General features: G+C 43.0%; 1 protein-coding gene across 1 annotated transcript in view; it reads right to left on the reverse strand.

The window, feature by feature from the left end:
• Nucleotides 1–26,457, reverse strand: part of JMY (junction mediating and regulatory protein, p53 cofactor) — a 133,669-nt gene that overhangs the window by 87,697 nt on the left and 19,515 nt on the right. Inside the window, exon 2 of the mRNA XM_077816306.1 lies at nt 8,506–8,679. Within this exon, the coding sequence (XP_077672432.1) occupies nt 8,506–8,679 (174 nt within the window). The remainder of the gene's footprint in view (nt 1–8,505; nt 8,680–26,457) is intronic.

A 26,457-nucleotide genomic window follows, 5' to 3' on the forward strand; every position in this document is an offset into this window, starting at 1 on the left:
CTGCTGTTGCTGTGCCCTGTAATGGCTTCTACTCACACAGAGTGTATACACCCCCAGAGATCTGATGGTAGCCCTTGAATCCTTAAAGGAACATAAGGTTCCATCAGTCTTTTCCAAAAACAAGGTCCTGCCATCGAATAGCAAGTACTCAATAGCTAGCTGGATATCCAGTGCAATCCCCAAGTTTTGGAGCCAGAAAGCCCTCCTTATAATTGCCAAGGCCATAGTCCTGGCCAAAGTGTCCATCAAATCCACAGTGGATTGCAAAGATGTTTTTGTCACCAAGCAGCCCGCAGGAACAAACACCCAAAATTCATCTCAAGAAGCCTTGGACAACTGCTCCTCAAATTTGGCAATAGCTGACCACTTGAGGAAGGCAGTATCTGGCCAGCAGGGCTTGTTAGTTCGTGATCCTCATCTGCAGTGATGATTAGGTGGATATCTTCCTGCCAAGATGATGATCTAGGTGTTTCAAGTCTCTATCCTTGAGGGAGGACTTCACTCTGCCCTGCTGACCCCTGTCGTTCACCGCAATGACCACCAGGGAGTTTGGGGCCCGATGGAAATAAAACCCTTTGAATCCCTGTACTGGCACAAAATAGTGCTTCTCCAAGCACTTGGCCACCAGAGGTATCGAGGCCAGTGTAACCCAAAGAGCCCTCATAGGCTCAAGGAGCACCTCATTAACGGAGGGCCACTCTCCCAGGGTCAGAGGTTTGGAGAATATCCACAAGTGTATGGGTATTCTCCCAAAGAAACTCCTCCTGAATACCTAGGGACGAGGCCACTAAACGTAACAGGTCCTGGTATGCCCTGAGGTCCTCTGGGATGAAAGGGGAGTACGAACCGGGCAACACCACATCATTCAGGGATGAGGACAAGGACTACAGGGAGATCCTGCTCCACATGAGGAAACACTGGTGGCTCCACAGGAAGGGGGAACTGCAGGCATCTGGACTTGAAGCTGGTCTGCAGCCACCAATGCCGCACTAGCAGAGGATCTCATTCTTGAATTTGATGACAAGCAAGACCTCCAGGAGTGAGGGGATCCCCACTGGGCCCACAGGGCAATTAGTACGTGTAAGGTATTGGTATCCAGTAGGTGCTGGGCCATGGGCCTTCATCCTGACCTCAAGGCACAAGCCAACCTTGGTAGCTGTATTGGTCCACTGGTGACCTCCAGACTCTCTCAGGTGAAGTGGAGCGAGAGGATAAGGAGCCCAACTTTGAAGCACAGGAGTCCTGGGATCTAGGAAACATCAGAGGGGCGACTTCAGAAGGAGCCAGCAGACGATCATACTTATCCATAGCCCAGAACGAGGTCAGAATCGGTGCCACCGGCATAGTCAGAAACAATGGTACTAAAAAGGTCAGTGCCGCTAGCAAGATCAGTCCCAGTGCAAACAATGGTACCGGAGTGCCTGTGTGCCTCAAGGTTGAGGGCAGCGACAGACTCCACGGCAATGACTCTGTGGCAATGATTGTGTTAGTGCCGAAGGAGGGCCCAGTACCAAAGAACACTGTACTGTCCCTAGTACTCTGCTCATATCAACCCTTGTAGGGGTACTTTGTGGTGTGGTGACAAGATTTCAGCGGCACACTCCAACAGGGGAGCCACTGCGGGTGCCAGCCTTGCAAAGTCTTAGACCAGCGGTGAGGATGGGACCAAAAGGCAGAGTAGGTCCACCACCGCTTGATACGCTGACACCACTGACACCGTCGGTACCGGCATTGTTCCCATCGGTACCAGACTCAACAGATGCCCAGTGACCAGAACCAGAGGTCGACAATACAGGGTGTCTGCCATCCCCAACCTATGCTGAGGGAGGCGCGCGCACCACCCCACGCATCAGAGCTGGCACCATGCCAGGCTGCGCTCTTCTTAGAGAAAGTGGGAGTTGCTTCATGACCTGCAGGACTCCTAATTGGTCTTATATGATCTCTTCTTTGGTGCCCAGGAGAGAAAACAACTCCTGCACCTCTTCTGAGAGGTCCCTGACCCAGAATAGGAGGCAGCAGCGCCTTCCAAGCTGGAGGGTGATATGCAATCCAAGGAGAGCTTCGGTACTGGGTGAGGCCTCATGGCCTGGGTCAAGCAGGTAATACTTAAAGCAAGAGTCTTGCACAACCTGAGTCCTCTTCTTGAATCATCTGCAGATCAAACAGCGCTCCTTAAGGTGGGCTTCGCTGAGACAGAGCAAGCACCACATGTGGGGGGTCACAGTTAGGAATCGCCACTCCACACAAAGGGCAATTCTTGAACTCTGTGAGGGCATCACCAGGGAACACTACCACTATACTACATCCTATAATTTTTAAATAACGCTACTAACTAGCTACCTATTAACTATATACAGTAAAAAACTATGCTAAGATAAACCACACAGAACTCCAACTCCAGCCAATAGGTGATGAGAAGGAACTGAGGGGGATCAGGGCGGCACTGCCTCATATAGACAGATGAGGGGCTACAGGCATGAGCACCATCCCTCTATGGGTACTGTTAAGCAAAAGTCTCCAGCTCCAGCACACAGGGCACACACATACCTACTTGGAATACACATCTGCATCTACTCGAAGAAGAATTCAGCTAATTCCCCTGCCCCAAAACCAGCACATCACCCCAGTGCCCCAAGGCCAGCTTCATTCAGGGAACCAGGCTAGGCTCCCTGCCCCCATAAACACTCTTCCCCTGTTCTTGCAAACTCACCACCTAGCCCTAACAGCTCATTCCATCACTCCCTCTCATGGTAACATATGCAGCTGGAGCTTCTCCCAACATCCAAGAGCATGTGTGGTCAAGTTTCCCACAACCAACTACAGAATCCAGCAGCCCATTGCCCCCACTGGAGCAGAAACTCCACTCAACTCACCAGGCATTGGGGGAAGGATCAAGAGACAGATCAGATCTTCCTGCCAACCATCCCTTAGCCCTAGCCTAGAACATAGTGCCTGACAGCCCATTCCCCCACTATGGGATGACAGACTTCTCTTACTACTAACTAACAGTTTGTCCTGTAGCTTGAGTGGTAGAAGTCAACGCTGAAGGTTCAGGGTTCAAATCCTGAAGTTGATGCATGATAAGGGGTTGTTACAGTTGTAAAAACAAGTTCTATTGTGTACTTTTTCCTGCCTTCAGGAAATCTAGGAAACTTCATTAAAAAACCCTTCATTAAGAGAATGTTATTTAGGCTAGAAAGCTAAACACTTAAACATTAGGAAGTTCAAGATTTACGATTGCCTGCACAGACTTAATTTGCTATCTGATATCTGCTGCTATCTGATATCATCTTTAATTACATAAATATATTATTTAAATAGTACACACACATATACTGTAAAGGTACTGACAAAGAAACCTAGGTATTATAATGTCACTCCACCCTCACAGGCCTATAAAATAATGTAGTGTTTATTACAAACCTTTAATGACCTGTTTTTTCCTCCCCCTCACATTTAAACATTAAGACCTCAAAATCCTTAATACATAGGGAAACTAAATAAACACACAGGAAGTTGAAGCTGTTAACATCAGTTCAACCCTTATTTACCTTCCATGGTCCTACTTCAGAGTTGTGCATTTTTCCTGGAAAAGACAAATCACTAGAACTGCTGCTCAGGATGACTATAATTTCATTGACTGTTGCGTGAAAAACCCAGAATCCTAAACTCAGGCATTAGCAGATAAAATTTTCACTTCATCTTTAAAATGTATTTCAACTTAATTCTATACATAAGTTGTTAGTCATTCGGAATCTTGAAAATGGGGAGGGAAGGGTTTAAAGATGACAGAGTGCTTTATGATGCTCTGCGGGCCTTTTGTAGATGAAAATGACTGGGTTAATATTTAAATAGCATCAGTTTACACTGCCCATACAGGTTTTATTTCGACGTATACATATACACACAATTTTGAACACATACTTGAGACAGACAAGAGAGAACATTTCAACATTTTATTCCAATAAGGCTGGCAATTAAAAAACCCAAATAATTGGGATTCCATTTTGAGAGCTTACTTTTGCATAGGTCATCAAGAAAGCATAAGAACCAGGTACTTATAGCATTAGACAACTGGAAAGATGAGCAAAAGCAGCCAATAGGCTGAAGAGCAAGTATTCAACTACCTGTGGCCAAATGGAATAAGGAGATAAAACTATATCCACTTAAGAGTTTCACCTGCTTATACCCGGTCCAAATTTTGTCCGGAATGTTTTATACACAAGCAACTTACTACAGTAAAGGTCAGCCAGTTTCTTATAGAGCGTGTAAGAATAAGATTGTTTGTTCTTCCGTCTCTTGAATGCAAGACCGCTGCTTGGTAATCTACACTTGTGAATCTGTTCTAAATCACCGATTACTAAAGAAAGCTTTCAAACAATATGCCCTAATAAAGGCAAGACAATTAAACTGATGAAAATGATCTTTGGTGCAAAGTGAGTTTGAACTGAATAAGCATTTGCTGCACAGTATCTGTCAACACCACCATCCGGGAGGACAAATTTTGATTTCCAATATTCCATGCAGAGTTCATGTGAGTTAACAAAAATCAGAATTAAGCATGATGTACACAAGATTTGCACAAGTCATACAATAGTGTGATTGTATATTACCATAGTACAGTTCATCAATAAAGCTGTCACAAAGAGCAGGTACATATGATCTTTTATTAAAAGTAATTAATTTGGAGCAAGACTTGACAAACATTTCATAGTCTACCCCATACCATAGTGCCCCACAGCAGCAGTAGGGGAGCAGCCTCTGCAGATACTGCCATAGCAAAAGCCCCTGACTAGCATCATGTAAGTTTCTCACTGCTGCTGTGGAAGAAATAGCAGCAACAGAAGCATAAAAGCAACTTACTCCATTCAGTCAAGAAATTCAGATAAACTCTGGATTGCAAAATTCCTGTAATACCATAACAAAAACTTTTGTCCCTTTTCTGGCTTCCCCTTATCTTTCCCTAACGCTTAAGTCACTTTTCCTTGTCCTCAATACCCTGCACAATTTTATTTCAAACACAAACTCTGCCCAACACCTTTCATCCCTCCCTTGCCCCTTCACTCTATCCTGGTCACACAATGTGCCCCTCTCTGTATGTTCCTTCTCACTTAATGTGCCTTTTTCTATATACAGCAGAACCCTGTTTATCTGACCCTCCATTAACCAGCTCTGTGTGTTAACCAGACTATCAGCACACTGAGGAGGGCGATCTCTCCTGTGGCCGCTAGATGGCACTGCAGCATTGCACTTTCCCATTCTCTGGTTTATCTGGATTTCTGATTATCCCATCTGGCCCCATCCCAATTAGATCAGATAAACAGAGTTTTGCTGTATCTTCCTATATTCCTCATTGCCTCAGTCCTTTATATCACCACCTTCTCTTCATTCAAATCCCAGCTCAGCAGATCCCTTCATCCCAAAAAGCTTATGAACTCTAAATTTAATTTGTAAAGCATTTTAGGATCCTTCGGGTAAAGAAAAGAATATAAAAAGTAGGGCAGTCAATTAATCACAGTTAACTCACATGATTAACTCAAAAAAATTAATTGCAACTAAAAAAAATTGTAATTAATTGCGGTTTTAATTGCATTACTAAACAATAGACTACCAATTCAAATTTATTAAATATTTTGGATTTTTTTCTACATTTTCATATATATTGTATTCTGTGTTGTAATTGAAATCAAAGTGTACATTATAAATAAAAGAAATAGTACCGTAGTGCAAATTCTGTCGTGAAAGGGCAACTTACAAATGTAGATTTTATTTTTTTGTTATATAACTGCACTCAAAAACAAAACAATGTAAAACTTTAGAGTCTACAAGTCCACTCAGTCCTATTTCGTGTTCAGCCAATTGCTAAGACAAATAAGTTTTGTTTTCATTTACAGGAGATATGCTGCCCGCTTCTTATTTACGTCACCAGAAAACGAGAGCAGGCATTTGCATGGCACTTTTGTAACTGGTGTCGCAAGATATTTACATGCCAGATGCGCTAAAGATTCGTATGTCCCTTCAGGTTTCAACCACCATTCCAGGGGATATGCGTCCATGCTGATGATGGGCTCTGCTCGATAACAATCCAAAGCAGTGCGGACTGACACATGTTCATTTTCATTATCCGAGTCAGATGCCAGAAACAGAAGGTTGATTTTCTTTTTGGTGGTTTGGGTTCTGTAGTTTCTGCATCGGAGTGTTGCTCTTTTAAAACTTCTGAAAGCATGCTCCACACCTCGTCCCTCTCAAATTTTGGAATGCACTTCAGATTCTTAAATCTTGGGTCGAATGCTGTAGCTACCTTTAGAAATCTCACACTGGTACCTTCTTTGTGTTTTGTCAAATCTGCAGTGAAAGTGTTTTTAAAATGAACACGTGCTGGGTCATCATCCAAAACTGCTATAACATGAAATATGTGGCAGAATGCAGGTAAAACAGAACAGGGGACATACAATTCTCCCCCAAGGAGTTCAGTCACAAATTTAGTTAACGCATTTTTTTTTTTAAACAAGCGTCCTCAGCACGGAAGCATGTCCTCTGGAATGTGGCCATGGCATGAAGGGACAGCATAGAAATATTTAGCTTATCTGTCATGTAAATACCTTGCACTGCCGGCTACAGAAGTGCCATGCAAATGTCTGTTCTCACTTTCTGGTGGGATGAGCAGTTGCAGGAAAAATTGTGCTCAGTCTCTGCAGAATTTGCTCAGTCACTCTGTGGAGATGGTACATGCACCAGCAATTCCAGATAGGTGCTGTGAAGAGACGGAGCATGACCAGTGCAGACGGAATCACTAAAGAATTGAGCTGCACAACTCTAAAGTTTCTACTGAGCATGTGTGAAATAATATTTTTCCCAAGGCTTAAAATGTCACCAGAGTTTCACACCAACAGAAAAATTTACATCCCTGACACTAGGGCAACCTCCCAGCCAAATTTCAACCCCTTGCTCCAAAGCATTGGGGCACTAGATTTTCCCAATGCAAAATCTGAAAGATTAAAGGCAAAACATTTTTTTCCTAGTCTCATTCCCTGAAAGAGCTCAACTGTTTTATCTGAAACTTTTTTTAAAATAAATTTAGCTCAAGGCAGAACTCCCAACACAGAAGGATTCAGCCTGAACAGTTTAAATTTAAAAAGCTATAAGCAACTGAAAACAGGGTCTTTTAATGGACAGTGTGGGGCAACCATAATTGCCAGTGTCACTAGCTGTACCACCTGTAGTTACACCTGATATCCTGATAAAAATATGATTTTTAAATTGTTTTAAACTTTAACATTTATTTAAAACTATTCTGTAGGCATGCTTGACTGCAGAAGCTGGGTTTCATGCAAGCTTACTTTATTAGTTTTCCTCTTTCATCCATTTTCTTTAGACAAACTGCTGTAGTACTCATACTGTGTGCCCACAGCTCCTATTGGCATTCAGATGTTGAGTGTTCTACTGAGCCTGAGAAGGAGCTCCAAGAAGCTATAGCAACCCAGTGGAGTTTTATTCCACTTCTAAGCCTTCTAGAACTCCATATGCTGTGAGAGTTAGTATAAATAACTTTGTTGCCAACAAGTTTAATTTATAAACCAAGTCTTCTACTCTCGCTACCAAGATGAACACAATTTGTCATCACAGATACAAGTACTGCTTTCTTTCTACCAATGAAAGTAAAACAAGAGATGGCATCTTTCCCTCTCACAAGTCCAGCTGACCAACTTGCATACTCAAAGTTTTCCAAATTAGGAAAAGATCTTAACATACATACATTCACCTCTTAGACTCAACTATGTACCACCCAAGTTCTTCAATCCAGTAGTCACTGGGAGGGGAGGGGGGTCGTCACTCTCCAAAATAATCTCACTAAATAATTAAACAGTAACAGATTTTAGAAAGCACGTTTAGCTTTTTTACACATTAGTCAATACTTCCAGTAAGCCATAACACAGTAAACGTCACATACTAAATAAGAACTTAAACTTGGAATTAAAATGGTCACAAGCACATAAAATTAAACAAAATGATGACTAGCTGCATGCATTAGGTACAGGCTTAAGACAACAACAGCTTACTCTTCAATGTACTCACAATTCTGATTGAGCATAAAGGAAAAAACTGGTACTGTTTAGTTGAAAAGCTTGCAGTGCAGGTTGCAAGGGAAAAAATGATCTGTCTAGGTACTTTTTATGACTCTACTCACTATAGTGTTTTAGCACTCCCCCAAATGAGAAAAAAAAATCTTTCCCTACCCATCCTCTCTTTACTGCTTGTAGGAATACCTTGAAAGGTAATAAGTATGTGTGGATGTGGGAGAAGTTGTGGGGGGGAGGGAAAGAAGTGGAGACCTAGAAATGTACTGCTCTAAAGATATTTTAATACAGACAGAAGGTTCTCAAGCAACAACAGATTTTAAAACATGAAATTCCACATTCAGGTGTAACAGGCTTGGTGTCAACCTACACTGCTATTTTATATACAAATATAAATCATAGCTTATCTCTTGATAAACGTTTGTACCTTGATCTGCTGTCTTCTGAGCATTGCAAGTTCCCTCATATCTCGGAATGGCTGTAGTAGATATTGGTACAGTTCTGTGGTAGCTTCAGCAAGACTACTGTAGGCTTCATCTTCCATTTGATACAGTTCAAGCAGCTCTACCATGCTTTCTGTATTCTTGTGTTTTTCCAACAGCTATATAAAAAGAGAAAAGAAATATTACTTCAAAATTTCCTGCTAACAAATTTGATCCCCCCGACTCCTCCCAAAAAAATCCACTTAGACATTAAAAGTTCCATGGCACAGCTTACCACACTAAGGAAGGAACTAAGCCAGTCAAGTCTGAACAGCCCTTTGATTACTGAACATCCAGAGCTGAGGTTATCACTGCTTTCCAAGAGTTTCCTGAAACACAATGGCACTGGAGACATAGCCATAAGTGGAGCTAGGAGGATGAAGTCTGATTTACTTTTCACCAGTTATGCCATTTACTTATTGCATTTCACTCCATTTAGACAAAAAAAAAAAAAAAGAGAGAAGTCAGGTTTTGATTTTTCTAGTTGTTATTTTTTAATACCACAAAGATGAGAGATGCATCACAGAAAACACAAGACAAGTGCATTATCACAAAGGACTTATAATCTAAGTCCTGGCCTTTCGAGCCGCTCCACATATGGGGACCTCAGGGGCCCAAAGAGCCCTGATGAAGTCACTGCAGTTCCACACAGGTGAAAGGGTTTGCCTGTGTGGCGCAGCTTGCAGGACAGTGGCCTACATTTCTAGTCTATTTTACTTTCTGGTTCATGTGCTTTAGCACGTTTTATTATCTAGGTTACAAATGAAGCAAACAATGTCTTAAGAGTTTAAGGCCAGAAGGGACCACTAGCTCATCTAGTCCAAACACCTGTGTATCACAGGCCACCCGCACCACCCAGCATACACATGCTAAACCCAACTGAAATGAGACCAAAGTATTGCTGCCCACTGGAGATGAGGCTACTATATGCAAAGAACAGGGGGAACCAAGATACACAAACACCCAACTCCCCCTCAGTGACAGGGAAATGATTGAGAGATACCCAGAAGATCCTGGCAAGTGACCTACACTTCCATGCTGCAGAGGAAGGTGAAATAAAATCCAAGGTGTCCCCAAAGAGTTTTCATTAGAATTAAAAAAAGTTGTGGATGTATTGTAAACTTTGTACAAGTCCTAAATTTGAGGCCTAAATCAACCTAAAACTGTTTCCTCAAGAAAGTGACCACTTGTACAATCTTCTCTTAAAATACTGTCTGTACATAATCCTAGTCAGTCAGATAAAACAGAAACTTTCACAAATTTGTTACGTTAAATTTTTATCTCATATGCCTGCTTTGAGACCATTTCGTGTACATGCCTTAGCAGGTCAGGCCATACAACTTAACTCATTTGCCCATATCTAGAAAGCCACTTACTGATTAGCTAAAGCTAATGATTAAAATAAATAAATAAATAAACAAAAACAAACCAACCAACCAACCACACCAATTCCCCTACCCTTTACCTGGGATGTCTCCAAGTATCTACACAAAAAGCAGATTATCCTATTAGCCTTATTAGCAGCCACAGAAAAAAAATCAAAGCTCATTTTTGTGTTACTGCTTCAAAAGCTTATACTCTGCTTATATCACACATTACATTTTTTCTGACCCATACATACAAAATTATTTTAACTTCCCCTTAAACTAAGTCATATCTTCTAGTTTTTTTTTTTTTTATAGTTTTAAAATGAAACCCCCAAACTATAAGCATGCCAAGTATACCTTAAACCAAGTTGTGGTGTCAGGAACTGTTACCGTGTCTCTGATCCAGTAAGTGACGTCTTAACTCCAACAGCATAGACATTCCTGACAGTGTAGTCCCTAAAGAAAAGCCACCCCCTCCCTCAACTCCTTTCCTTCTCATTCTTTACTCATTTCCTCAGTTCTGCCAATGCCATTCTTTCACCTCTAACTTGCCCCAAATTTTCTATTGCCTGCCACTTTTTTAAAAAGTCCTCCCATAGTCTTGGCACAGCAATCTTCCCTCTGTCAGAGAACTAAAGAAAGCAGCCTTATTTCTTGTTGTACTTATGCTGGGCACTACTTTAAATGTCTCCACCTTTTAAGATTCTAGAATGTCAATCCCACAGGAAGGAAATAAGAGTAATTTTAATTCTTTCATTGTTTCTGGAAGAATCATAAGCAGTCTTACATCAAGAACTCAACAGCATGAATGTAACTTTTACTAATTATTCTATACTGTAGTTTATTATTATTTCAAGGCATATCTAAGTGCTCTGTGATATTCTGGGAAGCACACAGTAATCCTGCAGAAGGAAGTTTTGGTGGATAAATGCTAAGTGAAGGGCTGAGACTCAAATTTATAGAACTTTAAATTTGTCTTTTCTTTTTGAATGCTGAAAGTATAGGTACGTATATAATAGCTGTATATGAAATCAAAGTTAGAGTGCTTATATTACTATATAAACCCATAAATGGAAAAAAACAACGATAGCATAAAATAAAGTATCTCGAAAATCCATGATGAAGGATTACTCACCTTACAGTAATGGTCATTCTTAGAGATGTGCTGTCCATGTGGATTCCACTCTTAGTGCGCATGCACTCCACAAGCATGAGATCAGATTCTCTTTGGCTTGCAGTGTTTGTTGGGGCTGCACCTGCACCCTAGATCCCCTTAAACCCAGCCACTCAAGGTCATAAAGGATGCTTCAGGCCAAACAATCCTTAGTTCCTTCACCAATACAGAATCGCACAGAAACAGAACTCGCAGAAGCAGAGAAGGGGAGAGGTCATGGAATCGGTGTGGACAGCACATCTTGAAGAACTACAGTTACTGTAAAGTAAGTAACTGTTCTTTCTTCAAGTGATTGTCCCTATGGATTCCACTCGATGACTAAGAACCAGTTGTCTCTTTGCTTGGAGATGGATACTAGGGGTTCTAATTAAACAATGACTGCAGGACAGCCTTATGAAAACAGGCATCCAATCTGGAAGCCGCTACCAAAGACTAATACCCTATAAGGTGTGAACCAAGCTCCACATAGCTGCCCTATGGATTTCAGAAACAGGGACGCTCTTCAAACAGGCAGTAGAGGCTGCCTGATCTCTAGTGGAATGAGCTCTAGTGTGGATAGATGGATCTGACTTGACTAACTCGTAACATGTTTTTATATAGTTGCAGACCCCATTTAGACTACCTCGGTGAGAATACTGACTGATCCATAACCCTCTCTACAAAGGCTAGAAACGGTCTAGATGTCCCCCAAACAGGGAGCAACATATGGAACATTGCTTGGGGATATGTCCCTCTCCTAAGCAGAGAAGGCACCAGGAGTGCCAGTTATTAGCCAGCAAAGCTTCACATGAGGGATAGGTCTTAAATCCTAGAGAGATTTAGCTTCTGTCATGTTAGTAGCACCCCTGCAGGAAGCTATGGAAGAGAGGTGGGGAGCACAGGGGATGTCATGTCTAGCCTAACCAAAAAAAACTTATCTAAACCAAAATAAACCCCAACACACCACAATCTCAAAACCTTTATTGTCTATAAGACCTAACAACTAACACTAGCTATTTTCAAAGAGAAAAGTAGACACTGCAGGGGTTCTATAAAGGTGGTAAGAAGGAACTAAGGCAGAGGTGGGCAAACTACAGCCTGCGGGCCACATCCGGCCTGCGGGATCGTCACACCTGGTCCCTGAGCTTCTGGCCCAGGAGGCTAGCCCCCAGCCCCTGCCGTGCTGTCCCCGCCCCCCCCACAGCCTCACCTCGCTGAGCCGCTGGCGCTATGCTCTGGGCAGTGAGGCTGCAGAGCCCGGTCTGACCCGGTGCTCTGTGTTGCACAGCTGCCTGTCCTGGTGCAGCCGTGCTGTCAGCCACCAGTGCTCCAGGCAACACAGTAAGGGGGCAGGGAGCGGGTTGAAAATAGGGCAGGGGAGTTCAGGGGATGGTCAGGGGCGTGGACAGGGGTCGGGGTGGTCAACAGGGGGGTTGAATGGGGGCAGGGGTCGTCCAGGAGACAGGTGGGTGGATGGGGCAGGGGTCCGGTCTTAAAGGGGGGGCAGTCAGGAAAGGGGGGCAGTTAGGGGTGAGGAGTCCAGGGGCAGTCAGGGAGAAGGGGTGGTAGGATGGGGCAGTGGTTCCAGGGGGGGCAGTCAGGAAGAAGAAGGGGGTTCAGATGGGGTGGCGGGGGGTCCAGGGACAGTCAGGGGACCGAGAGCGGGGGGTGGTGGATGGGGCAGGAGTCCCGGGGGGCCGTTAGGGGGCGAGAAACGGGGGGAGGGGGGGGGACCAGGGTCATGCCTGGCTCTTTAGGTAGGCACAGCCTCCCCTAACCGGCCCTCCATACAATTTCAGAAACCTGATGCAGCCCTCAGGCCGAAAAGTTTGCCTGCCTCTGAACTAAGGGAAGGTTGCCTGCTCCACCCTCTGTAGTCTAGGGTAGAGGGACATGAGGCATCTAGGACGCAGGCTGATCAATGGACACTGCTGACCAAAAAGAATAGTCTCGTGTATGAGGTGCATGCACACCAAGAATTGAATATGTGTAGACAACCACTCAAAGAAGAACTAAACCTTACCTTCATTCCCATTTACAAGGCTTGTCTACACTGGGAAGTTTTATCAATTAAACTAATGTCAACAAGGGAAAAATCGACAAAAGCAAAGTTACCGAAGCGTGTCTATATTTGCTCCCTCTGTTGACAGATCGTGTCCACATTCAGGGCACCTTTGTCGACAGCAAGAGCAATGGACTGTGGGTACGTATCCCACAGTACCTGGCAACACCATCCGTCGCTAGATGTTGTGGGAATGCGGAAACGGAATGCAGCACATTCTGGGATATGCAAAATGTACCATCATGCACCTCTTTGTGTCCCACCCCTCCAAAGGTCGCTGGCTTTCTTTCGTGCCGTTTTTCCAATTGTCATTCTTTTGTAGTGCGTGCCAGCATCTGCAGTGAGAGGATGGATCCCGCACTTCTCTCCTATGCGCTGTCAGCTGTCGTGAGGACATGGTGCATGGCAGCACAGTTACTCACAGAGTTACTCGCAAAGTTAGCAGAGCCTGAATCGCAGTCACCCGAGTGTGATATGGACGGCAGCAACGTATCAGTGCTTTGTGCATTCGTAGAGCAGCTGAATACGGTAGAGCATCACTTTTGGGCTAGGGAAACAAGAGCTGATTGGGGAGATTGCATTGTCATGCAGGTGTGGGATGACAACCAGTGAGTACAGAACTTTAGGATGAGTAAAGCAACCTTCATGGAGCTATGTGCTGAGCTGGCCCCTGACCTGCGGCACAAGGACACCAGGTTGAGAGCTGCCCATCCAGTAGAGAAGGGTGTTGCAATTGGTGTGTGGAAACTGACGAATCCAGACTGCTACCGGTCAGTTGCAAATCAATTTGGAGTAGGAAAGTCCACTGTTGGGGCTGTATTACTCCAAGTGCAGGGCAATAAATTGCATCCTACTGCATATGCCCGTGACTCTGGGAAATGTGAATGACAGAGTGGATGGCTTTGCAGAGATGGGTTTCCCTAACTGTGGTGGGCCTATTGATGGCACACAAATTCTAATTTTAGTGCCAGACCATCTTGCCTCAGAATACATCAATAGGAAGGGATATTTCTCCATGGTGTTGCAGGTGCTTGTGGATCACCAGGGGCGTTTCATGGACATCAATGCAGGCTGGTCTGGAAAGGTGCATGACACATGCATCTTCAGGAACAGTGGCCTGTACAGAAAGCTGCAGGCAGGGGCTTTCTTTCCAGACCACAAGTTCACAGTGGGGGATGTGGAAATGCCCATAGTAATCCTGGGAGACCCCGCTTACCCCTTACAGCCCTGGCTCGTGAAACCTTACACAGGGCACCTGGACATCAGCAAGGAGCATTTTAACAACAGGCTGAGCAGGTGCCACATGGTAGTCGAACGTGCCTTTGGACGTCTGAAAGCTCGCTGGAGGTGTTTAAAGGCAGGCTAGACCTTATCAAGGATAATATTCCCGTTGTCATAGCCACATGCTGCACTTTGCATAATCTGTGTGAATCTAAGGGTCAAATGTTTGCTCAGGTGTACAGCACTGAGGCAGAGCACTTGGCTACACAGTTTGAACAGCCAGATGCTAGGACTGTCAGAGGAGCCCAGAGGGCTGCTATTAACATCAGAGAGGCTTTGAGGAACCACTTTGACAATGGGGGGGGGGGGCACTAACACACCTGCTTTGGAGTTGCTTCCCTGTTGCATCCATGTACAATGTTGGGGCCCAAGATCCGTGCAACACAATGCTTTAGAAGCCTGTGTCCGAGAGTGAATTGATTGCTATACGCTTCTGTAGAACACTGAATAAAAACGCTGTACCATTAAATACCTTAGCCTTATTTATTATTAAAAGGGGTAAAACCTCAAAAGTGTGTGTAGCTCCAGCTATCATTGCAAAAGCTGTGAGGGGGGTGGAGTGATGGGGAAACTCAGGAGTGCTGTGGAGTGAAAAGGAATGTGTGGGCATAGAGGGGGATATGGTTGGCAAAGAATTGTGCATCTGCTGCAGAGGCACTTGAACTTGGATCTGCTCAGTCTGCAGCTATAGCAGGGACTTGAGCCTCTCTGTCTGATCCTCCATAACTTTTAGCATCCTCTCTGTCGCTTGCCTAGCAAAAGCAGCACTCTCTTTCCTCTCCTATCTTTCAGCTTCTCAACACTCTTTCCGTGTCCTGCTCTGTCTCTCGTCACGCTGCAGCATCTCGCAGAACATCTCCTCTTTGCTGCGCCTAGGATTTTTTCTTATTGTCGCAGCTGGTTGGCAAGGGTGTGTGGTGTGTTCCTCAAAGTCTTTGATGAACAGGAGAGGGATTGTTACATTCCAGCAAATGATTGAAACATTTTACTAAAAGGGCATTTTGCTAATAGAAATCACTTTCTCTCTGAGACTCTAGGCAGGCACACACCCCCACAAGCATCCCAATCATGGTGAGTTCCAGCAGTGAGGGGAAGACGGTTGTGCATACAGACAAAAAGGTCTCAGCTTGCAGGGCAGCTTTTCAGGGAACTCATTCTAAAATTATCCCACTATTTTTCACAGGCGGCCAACCTGCTGGCTGACATCTAGCGGATGAGGGTGACTAGGGAAACCCGGACTCAGCTTTTGAATGCTTGAGGCTTTCACCCCGGTCTATATGCAGCTCAGCTATGTGCCGCTTTGGTCCCAACTCCAGTGATTGCTGGATGGCATGGTACAGTTTCCTACAATGGGGGACCTAACAAGGCTACAATCCCTTGGAATCTGCGGCAGAGGATTAACAAGTACCTCTCTCTGGAGGATTCCCTGCAGGTCTCGATGTCCATCGACACCATGCTTGGCCATGCAGATCAGCTACACACTAACCTGCCTCCCACTTTCTGATTCCCTACCCAAGCCACAGCAACTTACTCGGAGTCTCATCTGCTTCCTGCTCCCCACTGAGCACTTCTGGAGTGGAGAAAAGTTCCTGGCTGCATGCCCCACCGGGCGACCCCACCTCTTTCTAGCTCAACTTCTTCATCCACAATTTCAGCCTCAGGGTTACCCCCTCTTTCAGCAGCCTGCAAAGAATCCTCAGGGCAATCGGCGATGGAGGTGGGGTCACCACCAAGGATAGCGTTCAGCTCGTTATAGAAGCAGCAGGTCTTAGGTGCACCACCAGTGCGATTGTTTGCCTCCTGGGCCTTATGGTATGCCTGCCTCAGCTCCTTTGTCTTCGCTCTGCACTGCTGCGTGTCCCGATCATAGCCCTTTCCACACAAGCCTCGAGAAATTTGCCAATGTGTTCCGATGCCTACGGGTCACTTGCAGCTGCGACTGAACAGGCTCCCTTCCCCATATACTGATCAGATCCAACAACTCAACGGTGGCCCAAGTAGGAGCGCGTTTGGGGCGATAGCCAGCCATGCTCACCTGGGAAGCTCCTCTCCAAAGCCAGCAAACAGGAAATGAGATTTAAAAGTCCAGGGGCTTGCAAGGGGGAGTGGCAGGTTGGCTGCAGGGCAGCAGAGTTCAAACCATTGACCAGAGCAGCAGCAGGGGAACTGTGAGATACTTTCTGGAGGCCAATAAAAATAAAAAAAAAATAACTCTGTGGTGTCTATACTGGCTGTTTGTCGACAATAAAGGGAGGGGAAAGACAAAAGTCTCTCACAGGGGTGGAAGTTTCTTGTCACCAAAACTAGGGTTTTTTCCAAAAAAAGCGTGTGTTGCAGTGTGTACGCTATCGCAGTTTTGACGACAAAAATTCCCAGTGTAGACAAGCCCACAGTCTCTCTTTAATGTCTGAATCCATTTATAGTATAAGGCCACTTAGACCCTCTAAATACCAATAGGAAACAGTCTACCAGACAGTTTAACTGTACATGTTGAAAGTTTCCCACAGGCACTATCAAGAAGAAAAACTATGTATGCACATAAAATTCAATAAGTACTTTTCTATAAGACGTAGGCCTTGGAAGAGTTCGGTGACTGCCAAAATAAACTTAATGCATAAAAAGTGCACAGCTGTAAGAGGGTTAACATAAAATGTGTCACACAATGTTGATATATTTTCCCCCTCACACCTGTAATTAACTGTACACAAGCAAATCAGTGTTACTTTAGCTGTCCATTTACTGCAGTGTGTGAATAGCCTAACTTCTGTATAAAATTTGCAACCATTCATAAATTTGTTTTAATTGAAGTAAGTGGCGAGGGGAAGAGTAACCTCTGAATTTACAGGCCTGAGTGATGTTGACTCTTAAAAATAAATGCAGTATTCAAAGGATAGATTTTACAGATGTTACATTGTGTTACACTGTTCACAACTAAATGAATCTCCATCTTGGGTAACTATTATGCAGATAGGGTCTGTATGGCAGAAAAACCCAAGCCTTCAACTAAACAGTCCATGCATTTGAAAATATAGCAGATTATTTCCATCTTTAATTTAAAAAAATCAAATGCTTTGCCATTAAAGCTTTAAAAGCACTGCACTGAATTACAGAGGTCTGTGCAAACATGTATGTGCTGTTCTTAATCTTGGGCCGGATCCAAAACCACGGAAGTCAGAAGGAGGCTTTCCATGAATATTGGATCAGGGCCTTTAGCGTTGCTCCTTTGTTTTACACTATATTGAATGTTATTGTCTTCATTACCACATAGATTTAGATGTTTTACTTAAGATGCTAAAGTGTTACAAACACAACTCTTTAGGTCACTTATGATTTCATATATGCTTGTTATTTAAAACACAAACACTTTAAGAGTACTGTGGTGCCATATGAGTGAATGCAATGTCCTCGGAAACTTCATAATCCTGCCTATCATTTTGGATTTGCCTCTCAAGAAGGAAGAATCCCTGATGTTATTTTAAAGGTTTTTTTTTCATTACGGAGGCATATTGAACTACTGCCTAGCTTTATCTATCATTTTAAATTTACAAAGCAGGAGTGCACTACTCAAACTAAAGCAACTGCTAGATACTCCTACCCTTTTCTCCAAACAGTGGCAGCTTCAAAGAGTTCTCTCCTTTTGTTGCCAAGTCCTTATAGATCAGCAGGACTACTGAACACACAAGCCCCAGGAGATCATTTCCAAAGCCAATGGTACATAAACCTCAGATACAATATTAGCAGCAATTAAAATTTGATTGGAAACTGTATGCATGTTCTAATGTTTAAAGTTATTTGTATTCCCTCACCCTCTGCACCCACCAAAAGACATCCCATTAATCCACCCTCCTGCCCCCCGAAAAACAACAACAGAAGCCACACACACAGCCAGTACAGAATAGGTTTGGCCAGAATAGTAGTCTTCAATTATATGGAATCAAGATTACTGGTAAACTACTTTTGCCTTCGTCACACACAGAGTCCCCTATTCTGGCCATCAACTACTGCATTTAGATTCATAGATATTTAGGTCAGAAGGGACCATTATGATCATCTAGTCTGACCTCCTGCACAACGCAGGCCACAGAATTTCACCCACCACTCCTACAAAAAAAACCTCACACCTATATCTGTGCTATTGAAGTCCTCAAATTGTAGTTTAAAGACCTCAAGGAGCAGAGAATCCTCCAGCAAGTGACCCGTGCCCCATGCTACAGAGGAAGGCGAAAAACCTCCAGGGCCTCTTCCAATCTGCCCTGGAGGAAAATTTAGAAGATGAAGTAGCAGGGATGGTCAAAAAACTCTTACTACATAAGCCTCACCAGACTTGGAGATAGGGATTCTGCTATCAACATCCATGCCTTTCAGGGCCGGATTAACTGTCCTGTGGGCCTGGGGCTATTAGACTTTGTGGGGGCCCTGTATACAAGTCTTTTTCCTAATTTAAAACAAAATTATCACAATTATTGCATTGAGGCTATTAATGATATACTAAACTTGACTTTTAATTAACAAAACTGTCCTGTAGTTAACTATATTCTACATGTTTTAAGACTGAAATGTAAGTTAATTCAAAATAGCCTACTTCTTACCTTAGAACAGCTGTTATATTAGTTTCTTTCTGGGAGGGAGTTTGGGTGCAGGAGGGGGCTCCAGGTTGGGTAAAAGTGTTGGGGTGCAGGAGAGGGTGAGGGGTTCAGGCTCTGGGAGGAAGTTTGGGTGCAGGAGGGGATTCTGATCTGGGGCAGGGGGTTGGGGTGCAGAAGGGGGTGTGAAGTGCAGGCTCTAGCCAGGAGGCGCTTACCACAGGTGGCTCCCGGCCAGCAGCACAGCAGGGCTCAGACAGGCTGCCTGCCTACCATAGCCCCATGCTGCTCCCGAAAGTGGCCAGCTGCTGGCATGTCTCTGCACGCTCCTGGGGGGAGGAGGACAGCGTGTCTCCATGTGCTGCCCATGTCCGCAAGCACCGCCCCCAGTGCTGCGGGGACGGTGCTGGGGGCGGGAGGGAAGCGCGCGGAGCTGTCTCCCACCCCAGCAGGCGGAGCTGCTTCTGGTGACCGCAGAGATATGCCAGCAGCTGGCTGCTACCAGGAGTGGCGTGGGGCCATGGCATGCAGGCAGCCTGCCTGAGCCCTGCTGTGCTGCTGGACTTTTAATGGTCTGGAGATCACAATGGATTGGCAGAGGCTCTAGAATTGACCAGTCAATTGCGATCGACAGGTTGGTGACCACTGAACTGTATATAATTATGGATTTATTTTTGCAGGGAGGGGCCCTTAGCCCGAGGCACTGGGCTGCAGCCCCTAAAGCCCCTGGGTTAATCCGGCCCTGATGCGTTTGTAACTTTAAGGTTATTATTTTGAATTACTATAGCACCGAGGAGCCCCAGTCAAGGACCAGGACCTCATAGTGGCAGGTCCTGCACAAAAGACATTTCCTGCTCCAAAGAGCCTACAGTCTAATACATTTACAAGACACAAGACGGAGTCAGACAGAGGAGTACAATGAAGCAATGAGACAATACTGTTCAGCATGACAGGCTGTAGTCTCAATACACCAGTGGCCTAACTGGTTGGACAACTGCAAGATATTCTACAGTGGGATACATCTTTAATTGATTTGGAAGCTCTAGGTCAGTGCAGAAGGTGGCCATCCACATGATAAATGGTGAGTCTTGGCACATGATACGTGTGTTATGGAACCTGCACTATTACCTAGGAGCTTCCAGACAGGTTTTATAAGGTGTTGTTTTTTACCTACAAGGCCAATAGAGCCTGAAACCAGCCTACCTGAGAGACTGTCTCTTTCCTCATGATACACTGCCACCGTTGCAATCAGCAAAGACATGGACATGAAATCGGGGATGGGACTTGCAGGGTATTCTCCATAAGGGCCAGGACACTCTAGAATACCCTTCCTCCCCTGGTCCAAAATACCTCAGATTTGTCAGCTTTTAGAGTATGCTGCAGGGTCCACTTGTTTCACCTGGCCTTTGAACAGCAATATGGCAGGGGTTAGTATTTATGAGATGCTGTTTAGTACAAAGAATGAGTTGATTAAAATAAAAAAATATATATATATAATTCAAATAATTGGGAGCGTTATCAAATATTTAGAATAACTAAAACTACGAAAAATAAATGAAAATACTAAGTAGCAAGCAAAGTTTTTCCATGCACACATGCATTCATGCTTTCTCCCATGCAGCCCTATATACATGGCATAAGCTCCTTGTAAACACCCAAAGCCACTGAACTCTCCTTCAAATCCCTCCTTTGCTGTGATGCCTACAAAAATTTTGACAATTTTGACAAAAATTTTGACTCTGAGCCGCTGGTTTGAAAGATCAATGCCTAATGGGCTGGCTAGTATCTAATTTTGACTGACTCTGCCACACACTGTAAAAAGTGTTTTAAAAATGTTTGAGAGCTTTTTAAAAAAATAAACTGGCACTGAATTCTAACCCTTTGCCTTTAAAAAGGCATATACATGAGTCCAGCTGTACAAGCCTCAGAAATTATACCCTTTAAAAACTTATAAAAATGATCTCTGTGTGTCTGTTGTATTCACCTTTTGTGGTGTCTTATACTTAAAGACTGACAGCTTTTGAGGTAAGAATAGTGCTTTTCATTATGTGTATGTACACTGCCTAGCATAATGTGGCGTTGGTCATTGATGGGGGCTCAATCCTACGCTCTATCACAGTACAAATACAGTAATAGCCAAATCACCGCAGACAGTATAGAAGGAAAAAATGAACTGCTGGACAAGGAGGCTACAGAAGCTGAAAGAGTAGAATATTTACTATTAAAAATACTACTGTGATGCAGTAAACCACAAAAACATGCCCCCAGACGGGGTTCACAGTTAACTATTCTATTTAGTTAAGTTGCTAACTCTAATCATAATTTACAGTCACTACAGCAATTTACAGGCAATGCAAAAAATGTCAGGTTAAAACCAAGCATCTTTTATAAATAAAATATGTACCTCAAATTTCTTCTCTGAAGGCCAATAAGCAAATCCATGACAGCATAGTACAAGTATTTTTGTTTTAAGATGGTAATTGGCTAACCTGCATAACTCACCTCATAACGCAGCTGTCCCAATCTTGACTAACACTATCATACCATACAAGGACCAATAAAAACCTGCCATTTGCTTGGTTTGAGCACATTACTCAGAAAGGTGAAGCCCTAAACAGGTTATGCAGGTCACTCATGTAACTAGTCCTTGTTTGGGAACAGTCACATACTTTTTCTATTACTAACACAATGAAGACAGATCAGGTATTTATCTGTGTTGGGATGTATTAATACTATGTATTCTGATGAGAAAAACAGAGGGGATGGAAGAGTACACTCTATTTCAACGTAAACAGAGTATCCAAGATCTCCTATTCTTCCATTTGGAAAGCTGGAAAACAAGCCAACAAAAATAAAGTCACTAATGAATACGCTTTTTAACAATGATCAGTGGAGACAGTCACTTTGAACCAAAAAAATTTCTAGGTAACATCTTATCCTAAGGGTTTGGCAAAGGACTCTTTTCTACTCAGATCCTTATAAATCCAGAAGAACTTGCCCTGCAAGAATCAGGTCTAAAAGTCCCAAAAGACCAGGAATTTGAGAGACGGAAGTAGTTCAGTATTGGGGAATCTATGCTGTAACATAAAGCATGTTAACTCCTGGCCTAAAGACATTATGTGTAGGATATCTCATGTAAGCCAAGGGGGAAAAAAAAGACAATACTATTCTCAAGTGCCAAAACTTAATTGTATTTACAGATAAATATACAGTAAGGCCTCTGTTCTCAGGTGCGTCCAAGGACTTCACTCTCAAGGACTTTTTTTATTAAGACAACATGAAGTCTGTTGTTTGCAGGTCCCGGGCATGTAGGCCTGGCCCAACAAACACAAGTCCAGAAGTTAGTTAGGCAGATCAGAAATTAGATTTGGGCGTCTGATTTTCAGAAAACAGAATGGTAAGAAATGCACCTCTTCCACCACTTTTCAGTTAGTTCATGGGAGCCACAATACTAGCCCCAAACCATAATTGCTCTGCAACCCTAGATGCACATCACCACACTGATAAGATTTTCCTTAACTCTGGGATAGAAAAAAATCTATTAAAACTAAATTAAGACAGAGTTGGGGGGGGGGGGGCAAGGTAAGAAGGGTATGGCAAAGCCAGACTCAGGGCACAGCTGAGTTTCCTCTTCTGAAAGCCATGGAGAAGGAGAAACCAAGCTGGTTACAGGGACCACATCTACTTTAAAGCCTTGAGCATCAAATGCTTAGCGCGCTACAAGCGGGACCTTGTGTGCCCACCCCAAAATGGTCACAGCTTTCCTATATGGTTCCAAGGTTCCACAACACCATATTCAAACAGAGGAAATATGAAATGACTACCCTAAGAAGAAAGTAGTGTGACCCAATTTTAAAAGATTTATGAAAAAGTTTCCCAACTGAAATCTTCTTAGTTATCAGCAACTATTGTTATATCACAAATAACCAATTATCAGATTACATGACATTTTTGGTCCCTTCTAACCCTATGATTCTATGAATTAAAAATAAACCAAACAGTACATGATCTACATATGAACATTCAGAGAAGACAAAATTTAGAAACTATTATTATTAATAAAAGGCTAAACTTGTGCATGGAATTGTGGAAGTCCCATATTGCACACAACATTTTTCCTCCCACTCAAAACAGTCAAGTTCCATATAATTAGCAATCTGTGCAATCACTTCTGTAGAGTACAGCTTTCTTGATAGCAGCATTTTAAATTAGTACCAAAGGAATGAAGTGCCACAGAATAAACTTGGAGAGTTTCAAGGGTTATGATTTTGCTTCTTTGGTGTTGGGGGGGAGGGAACGTTATGGAAAAATAAACCCGGGACAGGGGTGATATCCACATTGAACAATGAGATAAGAGGTGTGTGATAAATTGCTTTTAATCACCTCAACTGCATCAGTCCCACTAATCTATTTCTGCCAGGACTACTGCAACATTCCAGAACAGTGTCTAACCACCATACACCCACACCAACTTTAAAAAAAAAAAAAAAAAAAGCAAGCCACAATGCCACATCCATTCCATAAAGTATGGAATTTTACAGTGGCCTGAAGTGTCAAATGTCAATTAGTACTTGACCAGTGTTACACTTAAGGTCCAGTCTTGTAATGCATCAGAGCTAGAATCAAATACTACATCTCTGAAAGACTGGAAAACCTGCCTTTTCACTATTACAAGGCATTTGTTTCTAGCAGTAGTGAACAGTAGTATGTGACTTTTTAAAGCCAAAAGGGATAGAATGCAGTTGGTACAGCATTGAGTGGTACGGCACAAAAGATGTTGTTGGCACTCATTTAGGATGACTTGTAGCAATGACCTACAAGTCATCCCAAATGAGTGGTAATAAAACATTTCAATTGCACCTTATATATCTATCCCAGGCCAAAAAATTAAGAGCATAGATCATCAATTTAGGGATAAAACCATTTACAGGGATGCTGCAATTATTAAAAAAAAAAAAAAAGTTTAAAACCCCAGGAAATTCTGATTAAGACGGTCAACAAAGGTTGTCAGCAGAAGGCCCCCGGAATCAGTACTAGAACCTGGTTAAATGCTCATGTTGAGCGGAGAAGACATTTTTCAGTACCATTTTGGAAAATATGGAGACTCAGTTATGCTTTCTGAAATGGTAACAAAGAATACTGCCAAGATGACACTAGTACCATTTTTCAATATCCATTCAGGGGAAACCTGTTGCTGAAACACAACTTCAGTCAGAGTTCTATTTTATAGCACAGACAGCGTTTGCCTATGCCATGAACTGCAAAAAAACCCTTAAATTTCAGTAAGTTTCACTGTGAAGACAACACAACAGACAAAGGAACAGCACAGGATAAAGGAAAGAAGAATGAACAGAATGTGGGGAGAAACAAATGTTGGTCTTCTCTATGGTAGGATTTTGATTGCAAAAAAATGTCCACCACGGCCAACATTCGTGTAAGCTATTTTACTGACAGTCCTAGTGTAGATGTGGCCACCAGCGTTTAACACCATGTCATTTAGACCTTCTCAAAGCAGGTTTAAGCAACACTGTTAAACACCAGCTGTCATCAGGTCCTTGTCCACATCAGATCTCTTGCTACTACCAATGGAATTGCACCAGTTGAAAAGTTTTGCTGCCCAAAAATAAAAGAAACACCAAACACATGACCCTACCACAGCCATCACCTATGCTGAGGAGGGAGGAGTGTGGATGAAAGTCAAGAGATGACCACAGAGATGCTTGCAAGGACATTAAAGGGAAAAGTTAGTGCTGCACAGTGCTCAGTGGATATGCACCCATTTACACCAAGGATGAATTTACGTCCTATTTGTTTTAATTCAATTAACCATTTAAAATATTGTCAAACACTTCCCTAGTCTACGCTCCCGAGTCTAGATCCACCCTCCTCTGACTTCAGTAGCTCTGCAAGTTTAGACAATATACTTTAACAAGAAAAGAGCCCTACCCTCATTAATTCATACCAGTTATGGCTCAGAGAGACCTATTAGGTCATCTAGTCTATCCCTCTAATTAGTAGAGGGCTATTCCTTCCAGTACCTTTTACAGCCTAGTTTTAGGTAATTCAAGTAATAGCACTTCTACTGCTATCCTTGAAAACTATCCTATACACCAACACATCTCAGTTTCCAAAGTTCTGGGAGGGCATGCCATCAATTTATATAAGGGTGGTATAATATTTTCCATCCCAGTCTTTACATGATAATACTGTTTGCTTTTAAATAGCACTGCAAGCTGAGAAGGGCTTTCATTGAGCTACACACGCTGACATTGAGATCTTTGTTCTGACTGGTACTGTGAATTTTAGTATCCTACAAAGTACGAGAGTAGTTCAAGTGCATTGTTCCAAGGTGTCTTGTCTTTGTTAAGATTTCTCAGTTTCAGTCATCTCATCTTGATGAGCCTAAATAATTCTGCAAAATCTGTAACTGTGGATTTACCCTCTTTCCTAGATCACTAATACACTGAACACTGGTCCTGGTACCAACATTTGTGCACCCAATTTTCAACACGGCAAAAGGTTAATAGTGACAGACTAACCCTGTTTTCCTTCTCAGTTTTTATATATATGGTATTTTCTCTCTTACCCCATCTATTAGGTTTCCTTAATAGCCTCTTGTGAGGGACTTTATCAAAATGTTTTTGAAAGGCCACAGATCTGCTAGTTCTCCTTTAACCACTATATGGTGACAGTCCTAAAGGTTGTCTTTTTTTTTTAAGTTGATGCTGCCCCCTTAAGTCATTTGATGCTCTTCTCTAAAAAGACAGAAAAAATAACATTCAAACATTAAATTATTGACATCTCTTGAGTACTGGAGCTGCCCAAAACTGTATAAAATGTTGTACACACATCACAATCACAAAATTCAAAAAGAATTGATTTTCTTGCCATTTGTAGTGGCTCTATGACACTAAAAGCTACACAGTAAAATTAGCAGGTCCCAAGACTTGAAATGCAGACTTATTTTTGTGGAAAATAATTGTTCTTATTGTAAGAAGTTATTGGGTGTGGAGCCATGTTTAAAAAGAGTTGCCTGACTTTTAAACAAAGTGCTCAAGCCATTTATATAGTATACATCCTATGTTAAATTTCCGTAACAAAGGCACCCCACCTATCCTATCTATCCACAGCCTCCTTTTTGCAGATTTATTTTTAGTATGGGGGCTAAAATCTCTCTGAACAAAAATACCAAACATCTGGAGGATAATCTGGGTGGGACTGAAGAAATTCAGAATGAACCTTTCCTCTCCCAACATTATATTCTTTCGTCATAAATGTCACCTGAAAAGCAAGAGAATTCCATAAAATTATTAGTTAACTGGATCAAGCCTATACTTTTGCAGATGTTCTATCCTAAAAGCAGCTATTTTAAACAGACTGGAATTGTACCAACAATAGTGTACTAGATCAGTGGTCTCCAAACTTTTTGAATGGCGCACCCCCAGGGCCAG

Source organism: Eretmochelys imbricata, chromosome 5 (assembly GCF_965152235.1).
Source record: "Eretmochelys imbricata isolate rEreImb1 chromosome 5, rEreImb1.hap1, whole genome shotgun sequence".
In the NCBI taxonomy this organism is placed as follows: Eukaryota; Metazoa; Chordata; order Testudines; family Cheloniidae; genus Eretmochelys; species Eretmochelys imbricata.